Raw genomic sequence first — 11,639 nt, 5'->3', positions numbered from 1 at the left:
AGCTGAGACCAGCGCCCAGGGCCTGCCAATGAGTTCTGTTCCGGGTGCCAGGCAAGTCCGGGACAACCGGAGCCGCGGAGAAGTCCGCCCAAGGCCTCTCAGCAAGGAACACGGACCATGAAATCCAAACCAAGCAGCCCTGCCCCGGCTCTCTAACGGTTCTGGGGGCGCTCGGCCGTCGCCCTGTTGGAGTGCCCAGTGGACAAGGGCTCCCCTCACCACCCGTCTGTCCTGACTCTCAAAGTCAGCAGGGATGCTGGTGACCCAGACATAGAATGGAGGGCCAGGCAGGCACTGGCCTTCCCCCTGCAGAGCCCAGGGGTCACCGCCTTCCGCTCTCTAGGAAAAGGGTGGGTGGGCCCCACGGGATTTGGGGAACCGTGGCCCGGGAAGCGGCGGCGCCCCGACTCACCACTTTGGGCTTGAAGGGCGGCTGGATCTCCCTGTTCTCCAGCTTCTCCCAGTCGATCCTCCGGAAGAAGGCGTGTTCGCGCACGTCCCGCTCGCCTTCGGGCCCGCAGCCCAGCCGCTTGCCCGGGTGCTTGGTCATCAGCTGGAAGCAGGAGAGAGGATCTAATGCATAACGTGCGGCTGCAGTTGATATTAATGTGTTGCACGACTTAAGTGTGCCAAGAGAGAAGAATTAAGTGTTCTCTCCAAAGAAGAATAACAAGTGACTCTGTGAGGTGATGGATGAATTAGCGTGACTGTGGGGTTCCTTTAATAAGGTCCCGTCACCCCTCCGTGTTCACGGGGATTAGCTCTAGGACCCCTCGTGGATACCAAAACCCACAGATGCTCATATAAAAGGCATAGTATTTGCATATAACCTGCACACATCCTCCCCTATACTTTCAATTATCCCCAGGGGCAGCCTTCGAGGTGCTGGGCACGCGTGTCCATTTTGTGACAATTCATTGGCCTGCACACAGATGACGGGAGCCCTTTTCTACATGTGTCTTATATCTCAAAAACAGAGCAATGGGCACAGCACTAAGGGAGGTGTACAGCGGAGGAGAACTAACGTTTTCTAAGCGTCTGTGATCACTTCCGCTAAACGGCACCACAACTTTATGGGGAGCGGGGGGAGAATGGCGAACTAAAGCTACTGAGTTTCCGAGGTGTTGGGGTGTCAACCCGTGTCCCAGGCTCCCCTTTCCCCACTGTGCCCCGCAGGTCCCCAGACCCTCGCCCGTGAAGGCGGGAGGCAGTGGCGGGGTCCCTGCGCCCTCTTGCTAAGGAGTGTGGGAAAGATCTCCCCGTCCACCCTTTCGGTCTGTGACCCTAAAAGGAACCCAGCACACTCACTCCCTTGCAGATGGAGACGGCCTCCTTGGACAAGGATTTGGGGTAAGAGACGTTGTGCTCCATGATAGACTGAAAGAGTTCGTCCTCGTCCTCGCCGTCGAACGGAGGCTGTTCCGGAAAAGAGGAAGATAGAGAAATATTTAGGCAGGTCGTTGATGAAGGTGGCGCCCCAAGGGCCGCACTCGTGCGACACCGGGGGTCTCCCCAGGCTGTACTCAGCCCAGATGCGTTGGTGCTTCCTGGACCAGCTTTCATTTCCTCGCATATGCAGCAGGTGGTATGCCTTCCCGCTTCCCTCTGCTCCTCTAACGACCTCTCCCTGGGCAACCCAAAACAATCTCTGAGAAAAGTGTTTCTGAGTAATGCTTTGATTTTTCAAATAAATGATAATTAACCCATTAATCTTGCAATTATGTATTAAAATGGAATTATGACCTAGTTAGGTTAGACGGCTGTGTGTTCAGAGGGTGGGGTGTGGGGTGGAGGATGCTAATGCCTTTGGATTCTGAACATGGGGTGAGGGCCCCTCTGACCCAACACAGAGCTGTCCCCTGTGTGGTGGCGGTGACAGGAGCTCAGCTTCCACCCGATACCTCCCATCTTTTTCGGGAGGCGGGGGACGGGGGAGTTGCAGCTCCGTGTGGAGAGAGGGAGGCATGTGGCTCTGCGGGAGGCCCCGGCTTTAAAGCCAGGCAGACGTAAACCAGAATTCCAGCTCCACCTCCTCCTAGCTGGCTGTCCAGAGACAAGTGACTTGCCTCCTTAAGACACGGTTTTCCAATCTGCAAAATGGTTCCCTGGTGAGTCTGTAAAGTGCCTGATATTGTGTCTTGTATCCAGTAAGAGCCCAGTGAAGGGTGCTTAGTGGCACTGGTATTGTGGTTCAGGTAGACGAGCTGTCGTTGGGGGCTGCTGGGGTCCTCGGGAGGAAGGGGGAGCCCAGGATGCCTCCAGAAGGTCTTCAGTCCTGAGGTCAGCAAATCACCTGCCTCCTGGACAACCCACAGCACAAGGGGGCTTAGGGGAACCTGCTTACCGTCCCCTTAACTTAGCTGTGAGCTCAGCACGCAAAAGGCAGACCAGGTCAGCCCTCGTGCAAAGAGTCCTATGTTTCATCTTTATGTTCCTTCTCATTATAGGGAGGACTCCAGTCCCTCTGGCTGACAGGGTTAGGGCTCAGATAATGACAAAGTCTGGCTTAAATTTAAACGATACCATGGACCAAAAACAGCCGTGTGGTCCCTTCTCATCAAACATCTTCCCCCGAGTAAGCGAGTAGCTGAACTAAGCAGAGTGCTCCCCTACCACCACTCACAAACCTTCCCAGCGTTCATCTGCCCCACCTTCCTCCTCGGCCCCAAGCCCCGCCCCGAACAGGAGCTGGAAGCAAGGCTGGCACACGGGAGCCACACCCACAGAGGGAAGATGCCGAGCCTATAAAGGACCCCACTTTCGGACCAGGTATGGGGTGACTGCTGCCACTCATGCTTTTTTGGTGTGTGTGTCTAAAAATAGAAATAAATAGGCCCGTTTTCTGGTTGTAAGTGCCCGGTTACGAACGTCTAACTTGGGGGAAGCGTGCAGGTGGGTGAGGAGAGCTGCCATCAGCCCGCCTGTGAGTGACTCTGAGCAGCGCAGGGGCAGCCTGCCCCACGTGGGGTTCCGTGGGCAGAAGTCACATGGCTCTGGGATGCCCACCTGGCAAGCTCGTTGGAGGCAGCCACCCCACTGGGCAGTGCAGGCAGCAGATGGTGGCCTGGGCCAGCAGGGGGAGGTGCTACTTCTATCGACAGAGCAGGGCAGGGCGGGTGGGCGTGAGGGTATGGCTGCACCTGCAAGAGGGACAGTGGAGGCCAGTCCCACAGCCCATCCCACAGTCTTCTCGGCCCGATATCACGCAGCCTACTTCTCCTGGCCACCTGTTACATGACACCCACAGAACACCACATCTTCCCTAAAAAGCGACCCCTACATGTGGCCGAGCTTTGGCCTAGGACAGTGGTCGGCAAATTGCGGCTCACGAGCCACATGTGGCTCTTTGATCCCTCGAGTGTGGCTCTTCCACAAAATACCGACTCTGCGCATGGGCCATGACGTTTCAATCGCATTGTACATGCGTGGCTGCACTTGGTATTTTGTGGAAGAGCCACACTCAAGGGGCCAAAGAGCCGCATGTGGCTCGCGAGCTGCAGTTTGCCGACCACGGGCCTAGGAGATTTTCATAACTGAAACAAACGTGGTGTGGTTTCTGTGGGGGCTGCAGCTTGCACACCTGCAGGGGTCCCACTTCCTCAAATTCGCTGTGAGTGGGTACCCTGCAATGTCCCAGTGCCCTGGAGGTGAGCAGGGCACAGGCTCTGCTCTGGATAACCAATCGACAACTCACATTGTGTCCCCTCAGGGCTGCTGGCCAGGATGAGCTATGTCATTGTGGGTCTCAGAGCCGAGGGAAGATGTGGGCCTCGTGAGGTAATTGTTAGAACGTCAAGGTGGCGACAGCAGAGCACCGGCCCAGTTATGCAGGTGTCTTCTGAGCTTGGGCCCATGCGACTGCATAGCCCCCGCCCATGACGCTGGCCAGAGGTGGCTGGCTGGTACCTGGCTGGACAGCGACAGACGGCAGGGTTCAACCAGCCTCCTTGGGGACGTCAGCACCAGCGCAGGAACGTGGCAGGGCTGAGCCACAGACGAGCCAGGCCACAGGCCCAAGAGACACTTCCTCCAAAGAGAATACGTGCCCTTGACTAGGAATCGAACCCGCGACCCTTTGGTCCAGGGCCGATGCTCTGTAACCTCCGAGTGAGGGCCACATATGCTAATTTGCTCTCAGGCGTTGAAGGCGGGGCAATGCTGAAAAGTTATAATTATTCATTTTCCTTCCTAGACACGCCAGCCACGGAGCCTGGGACGCCGGGGGCAATGCGTGGCCCAGGGACTTAGGACATGACCGCTTGGGTATTGCTTCGTTGCCCTCTCCCCCGCATTCCCATGATTGTTTCTTAAATTTCTACAGATCTGGACTCGGTGTTTCCGGGTGAGCTGATGTCCTGGCTTGGGGGTGCCTTCCTCGGCAATATGTAATTTGTGAATGTTAAATACACAAACGAGGGATGATGGATCCCTCTTTCCAAAATGATTCCGAAATCACTCACCAGGAAGTGGTCACTGGTGACCGGGGTGGGGTCGGGGAGAACTCAAGGACAATCAGGTGGTGTCGTGGGACAAAGCACCGAGCACAGATTCACCAGGGATGAAGGCATAACATGGAGGGGCCTGGCGGAGGACAGAGCAGGCGGGCGGGGCCCTGGAGGAGGAACACCTGAGCGCCGGAGCCGCTATGCTCATGAGAGCGCCAGGGAAACACCAGTTAGGCCTGCACGTAATCGTATTTGTCAGGCAATCGGAACCGCAGACTCCGCTGCGTATGCTGAACGGCCCCCTGGCTGCTGACCATAAATAAAGCAAATGAGAAGGGAACTGCAAGGAAAGATTTTTTCTGCTCATCATCAGCTCTCTTGATTACAGAGGACAAATTTAGGCCACAACCCCACCAGCTATTTTATAATTAGTCTTACTTTTCAGTAACAGTATGTATTCCCTCGGCTGGGTCTCCGAGTTCCGGCAGCTTTGAGGGGGTGGGTGTGGGCAATACACGTGGAGCCTTTATTATCCTTTGGGCTGAGTCACGGGCCAGGAATATGTTGAAATTTGCATCGAGTCAGAGAGGAAAACTAGGAAGTCGGGGAGGGGGGCGCTCTGGAATGAAAACACCGTGTTTGTGGCAGGAGCGGTGAAGGTCTAGGTCAGGGGTGGGGAACGTCCGGTCCTCGGACCGTATAAGGTCTGCGAAATCATTTGGTCTGGTCCTGCCAAGGCATTAGCGTGAGTTAATTAATGTCTGACCAAATACAGCAGGCCGATTTTTAAATGGATCCTTTTGTATGGCCCCAGAATGATGTTATAAACATCCAAATGGCCCTTGGCAGATAAAAGGGTCCCACCCCTGGCTTAGAGGGATAGCGGCAGTGTTTGCCAATGAGCCTGAATGTGGGCTGCCTTGCGGTGCCATATTTAGAGTGTCACCATTTTCAATGGAGATTATGGAAACTTCCAGAGACCACTGAAGGCAGGCTGACTGAGAGACGGGATGGAAAACCATGAAAATGGGCCAGAATGTCTATGGAGCCGCAGGGAGTGGGAGGACCCTGTGCTCTCCGGGGGATGAGGAAGGACCAGTCTGCAGGTGAGGCAGGACCTCACAATGGACCCCAGCGGGGCCCTCCCCGCGGGAGCCAGCATTTGCCAGCTCTCCCTGCAGAGTGAAGACCCAGGAGGCCTGGAGGGGAAGGAAGACGGACAGTAAGGAGACAGCTCCGTTCATGTCCTGTAACGTACCCTGGACCAGAGCCCATTTGCACCCTACGGTTTCCTTTGCTGGCATCTGCACACAGGCCTCTTCATGAAAGCAGGCTTGTGTGCTGGGCTGAGGGTCAGAACGTTCGCCTGGGACCCAGGAGGGGAACTCAGGCCCTTGTGCTTTCAGGAGCAGCCCGGCTCCCAGGGGCCGAGAATCAGCCCAATTTCACGGTCAAACTCCTAAAGGGGGAAGTTAACTTGAGGAGCAGGCAATGTGGGTTCTGCCAGCTGTTGTCTTCCTGACAGTTGTTCTGCATAACCTGCTTTTCCGTGTTTACAAACGGAAGTATCGGGCCTGAAACCAACATTGTACTGGGGATGAGAACCTAAATAATACATAGACGGCTTTTTAAAATGTCAATCAAGTCTTACCATCCCTGAGAAATAATGACCACGTGAAGGCTGGTACCTTCTGTCTTTTAATATCCAAAAGACTAGTATTAAGAGGTGTAAGATGCAATGAGAGAGACATAAAGGACCAATCACCAGAGGCCTCCCACCCTGAGTCTAAGCCAGTGGTCTGCAGTGGCCTCCCTGCACACACGGCCTGGTGCTCCCCTCCTCTCTGACTGCAGGCCTCCTCTCCTACTCCCTCTCCAGCCTCCCGACTCTGCTCCAACCACACTGGCGCTTCCCTTCCTTGGCTTAAGAAATACGGCAACATAATCCCACCCCAGGGCCTTTGCACTTGCCATTCCAGTCCCTCTGCCTGGAGTGCTTTCCCCCAGAGATGCACACAGACATTCCTCATTTCCTTCTCATTTTAACTTTATTTGTACACAAGGCCCTCCTCGGCCACACTAGCTAAAATGTCAATCTTGCCCCAACACTATGTTCTTGTCCTGCTTTGTTACTTTTCTTCTTAGCTTTTCAACTATTATATAGTCAATTTTTTTTAATGTGTCTACTCTCTCTCTCTCTTTATACTGTAATCTTGATGAAGGTACAGGTCATGTCTGTCCATGGCTGTTACCATAGTAAGCGTGCGTTCAGTAAGTATGTGTTGAATGAATAAACGACCAAGTCCGTGGATGTAACTTGTCAGAAAGGGTTGACTCTCTTCCCCACCCGCCTCGAAACAAAGATTTCTTCGGGGGTAGCTCTGCTGCTCAACACAAGCATCTCTTTCCATTCTCCTGCCTCGGGCTCTTAGCGACAGAGGGCCAAACTCCTTGTCACCAGTACTTGAGTGCTGGCAACTATAAAAGCCGCCTCCACAGAACGTTCTTCGGTATAATGGCAGAGACCTGGTAGCTGCTCCCCGAACCTCCTTCTCCTTGCTGGGCTCACAGGTACGTGCCCCTCTCAGCCCTGCATCTCATCAGGGCTGTGTGGCCTGTGGGGTGCAGGCAGGAGTGACGAGTGCCACCTCTAGGCCTGGCCCCTAGACATTCCTGCCTCTGTCCTCCTGCTCTCTCCTCATTGGCTGGTTAAATAATGAGGAGTCAGTGGAGGAATTCAAGGCCCTAAAAGGTGGAGCCAAGGGACGGAAGAAGCCTGGGTCTCTGAATCACCATGTGGATTCGAGTTACCCTCCCCCACACCACGGAGGACTGCGCCCAGAATGTGAAAGAAGCCTGCGCCGCGTGCTAAGCCGCTGAGGCTTTGAGGCGGCCTGTTAAAACGGCGAGTGTGACTTACTCCAATACAGGCCTCGGGGCCATTATGTTAGAAGTGCCACGACAGCAGCAACACACTCGGCTATCAGCTAGATGCACATTCCCCAGAGACCACATCTGCCTTTTCTTAGCTGGACGTCCAGCCTCACCGGACTTTTGCAGACGTGATACTGAGCTGCCGACGGCGAGATGAGTGGAGACAGGGAGGAGCCATGGCACGTCTTCAGGGACAGTGGATACACACGGCAGCACCGGGTGATTTCTGCAGACAAGCCCGCAGGGACCTACCCCAGCGCTGAGCCACTGAAAACTAGCCCTGGCCGGTTTGGCTCAGTGGATAGAGCCTGCAGACTGAAGGGTCCTGGGTTTGGTTCTGGTCACGGGCACATGCCCAGGTTGCAGGCTCGACCCCCAGTAGGGGGTGTGTAGGAGGCAGCCAATCAATGATTCTTTCTCATCATTGATGTTTCTATCTCTCTCTCCCTCTCCCTTCCTCTCTGAAATCAACACAAATATTAAACAAAAAAAGAAAACTCACAGAGGCCATGTTGTCGCCATGGGCAGGGGGCTTTTGTGGATAAGGTGACAGCCATACCCTGCCTATTCTCCAGGAGGTAGCTTTCAATTCAGGTTTTGTGGTCGGAAGAGAATTTCTGTACAGACTGAATACAATCCACTCTCAGGGGCGCTTCTCCACCTTTCACCAGGTCGGGGAGCCAGACCAGCCCTGTCCTGCCACACTGCCGGGTCCTGCTCTCTCGGTCCCCGTGGAGCAGAAGTGTTCACACTGGATGGCGATAAACAAGCATGAAAACACAGGGGAACGTTACCTGCCCAGCCAGCATTTCATATAACAGGACGCCATAGGCCCACCAGTCCACGGATTTCCCATACGGCTGATAAGCGATTATCTGTGGGAAAACAAACACATCAATTACATTCAGTGGCAAATCAAAAAGCCTGCGTTCGGACAGGTAAGCCAGGCATGTTGGCATTCACACTGTTTGCAAATGAGGGGGTGATGATATATCTTTGATTTCTATACCCAGGGAAGAGCATCCCTCAAATTGGGCATGCCAAGAACTGTCACCCCACGATTCACCGTCTCAAACCTATTTGGAACTCGTCTTCTGAATCCCCCCCCAAGACGCCACAGCACTGTCTGAGGTCGATTTAATTATCCTCATTGGAGGAAAATATCTGGGCACTGAGGTGGGTTTAATTATTGGAAAAAGCAGAGGTCATTCAAAGCATGAGTCTCATAAATAAGATAACCAAACGAAGTAACAGAACTTCATTAAAAGTAATAAAGAAGATGATAATCATCATCATCATAAAAAAGAAAAAGAGGACCAAAGTAAAATTTCTAGTTTTCCTGTGTTGCTCACAGAGGTACCATGATAGCTGCTGCATGACTGAAGTTTCAAAATGCTTTAAAAAAGACATAAAATGTAATATTCGGACTTTGTCCGATCTTGGTTCTAACCAACCAACTGTAAAAAAGAAAGTGGGAACATTTAAATGTGGTCCTGATATCAGGTGATCTTAAGGGGTTATTGTTGATATTGTTAGGCAGGATGAATGGTATGGTGATTAGAGTGTCCTTTTCAGCTAGCCGGCTTGTTAAAACACTGGCTTTACCGCCTCACAGGCAGGCTGCGCACCTAACACAATCCCCAGGCCCAGGATCACGCCCCAGGATTCCAGGTGAAGACATACCAACAGGTACTCGGCAGGACCGTCCTGCCACTTTGCATACGAATTTGACTTAGAAATGTTCCAGGGCATTTTTAAACATATTTTTATTGATTTCAGAGAGGAAGGGAGAGGGAGAGAGATAGAAACATCGAAGATGAGAGGGAATCATTGATTGGCTGCCCCCTTGCACACCCCCTACTAGGGATCAAGCATGCAATCCCGGGGCACGTGCCCTTGACCTGAATCGAACCTGGTTTCTCCAGTCTGCAGGCCAACACTCTATCCGCTGAACCAAACCAGCTAGGGCCAAAGGTATTTTTTTAAAATATATTTTTATTGATTTCAGAAAGGAATGGAGAGGAAGAGAGAGACAAAAACAGGGGCTCGGGCGGCAGATTTCCTGCAGCACGTGGGAGGCTGAACGTCAGCTGCCAGCACAGACCCAGCAGGGCCGCGGGCTTCAGTGCACTGCTCTCTGTCATCATGATCATTATGGTTATACTAACATGAGCCCATGGCTTGCGGGGGTGTCGGGATGTTATAAATGGCTGCCTGTCTGATAAAACTGATGAGAGGAATCATTGATTGGCTGCCTCCTGCACGCCCCCTACTGGGGAATGAGCCCGAAATGCTGGCATGTGCCCTGACCAGGAATTGAACCGTGACCTCCTGGTTCACAGGTTGATGCTCAGTCACTGAGTCACGCCTACTGGGCCCACGTATTTTTTTATTGGCCCACACTCCCTGCCTGTCTGCCCATCCCTGTTGCTTTAAGGCAGCGCGGCCATTTCTCCCAATGTGATGCGAGGCACAGCCTGTGGCTCACTTCAGTGCAGGCAACGACAAGAGGGTCAGGGTTTGCACTGGGTGTCTCTGTGGCTCGTTCCTCGACAAGAAAACGACACACAAAGGGTCCCACAGGAGGCCGTCACTGCTTTTTACAATGGCATTTGTTCTTTTCTGAAAACTTGGAAAACACACACACGAAGCACTAAAAACCCTGGCTAAAATGATTCTCTAACCATTACTTAGTGACCCGAAATGATATCCCTCCAGGGCCCAGACAGGAAACCCCTGGACCACCGCCTGTCCTGGCCAAGCAGAAGCACAGAAACTGTCTTTGGGAGAATGAAAGTGCGCCCACCGAGCACTTACCACCCGCCTAGTGCTCTCCACGCATTTTGTATAACCTGGTGAGACCGCAAAGACCGTCGTTCCCATTTTACAGGTGAGAAAACCGAGGGGTAAGCGTTTGGGAGACTTGCCTGAAGCCCATCAGTTAACAGGTGGTGCTCAGAATAGCGACAAATTTGTTTTAAAAATACGATTTGTGCCTTTCAAAGATATGTAATCACTCTTTCTGGGATTAACAAAATATTCATCAAAGGGCTTTGAGGATTAAAGAGATTTGAAATCATTATTTCACTTCAGCATCTATATTTGAAAAGTACATGAATGGAATCTGTTCTTATAACTATATTAAAAGCAGTCCCTGTGATCTATTTTTAACAATCGGCGTTTTACTAGTAGTGGTGTTTTTTTTTTAAATCTTTACCTGAGGATATGTTTATTGGTTTTAGAGAGAAGAGAAGGAGGGAAGAAGGGAAGTAGTGAGGGAGAGAGGGAGAGAGAAGTATTGATGTGAGAGAAAACGTCAATTGGTTGCCTCCCACAACCTCGGTATGTGCCCTGACTGGGAATCGAACCACAATATTTTGGTGTACAGGGTGACACTCTAACCAACTTCTGTGGGAGGATCCGGCCTCGGGCTCATCTGCCCCCATCGGGGCAGGTGTCTCTGGCACTTGTGGGCCAATGGAGGCTGCCAGCCAAGCCCGGCGTGGGGGTGGGGAGCTGCCTGGCGTCCTGAAACCCCAGGCAAGGGGCTGCCATGGCATTTTGGTTTCTCACAGCAGAGGACCTCACAGGAGGAGAGGCTGGCTTGGCGAGGGGCTCGGGCGGCAGACTTCCTGCAGCACGTGGGAGGCTGGACGTCAGCTGCCAGCACAGACCCAGCAGGGCCGCGGGCTTCAGTGCACTGCTCTCTGTCATCATGATCATTATGGTTATACTAACATGAGCCCATGGCTTGGGGGGTGTCGGATGTTATAAATGGCTGCCTGTCTGATAAAACTGAGCTATGCAGGAGCTTTCTCCCTGCCTGGGCGCAGGACCAGGAATGCAAGGGGCCGGGGGCAGCCTTGAGTCTCTTGCCTGGCCCAAGGCCCACAGCGGCCGGAAGACATCACTCTAAGACCATCCACCCTTCCCTGCTCAGCCGGGCTACACACTGGAAGGCCTCCCAGCCAGGATGGGGCTGCGAAAGCTTTCTGGTTTTTAAAAAAATATTTTTATTGATTTCAGAGAGGAAGGGAGAGGGAGAGAGAGAGAGAAACATCAATGATGAGAGAGAATCATTGATTGGTTGCCTCCTGCATGCCCCACACTGGGGATTGAGCCCAAAACCTGGGCATATGTCCTGACTAGGAATCCAACTGTGACCTCCTGGTTCATAGGTTGATGCTCAACCACTGAGCCACACCGGTTTGAGTACAGAAGCTTTTTTTCCCCCTTCTTTTTTTAAAATTAAATCTTTAC

The 11,639-nt window shown here is 52.8% G+C and overlaps 1 protein-coding gene across 1 annotated transcript in view; it reads right to left on the bottom strand.

The window, feature by feature from the left end:
• Positions 1–11,639, bottom strand: part of PRKCA (protein kinase C alpha) — a 276,998-nt gene that overhangs the window by 9,910 nt on the left and 255,449 nt on the right. Inside the window, 3 exon segments of the mRNA XM_006776670.2 lie at positions 413–553; positions 1,309–1,416; positions 8,174–8,254. Coding sequence (XP_006776733.1) covers positions 413–553; positions 1,309–1,416; positions 8,174–8,254 — 330 coding nt within the window.

Source organism: Myotis davidii, unplaced genomic scaffold, assembly GCF_000327345.1.
Source record: "Myotis davidii unplaced genomic scaffold, ASM32734v1 scaffold69, whole genome shotgun sequence".
NCBI lineage: Eukaryota > Metazoa > Chordata > Mammalia > Chiroptera > Vespertilionidae > Myotis > Myotis davidii.
This window is presented reverse-complemented; position numbering and strand designations above follow the sequence as displayed.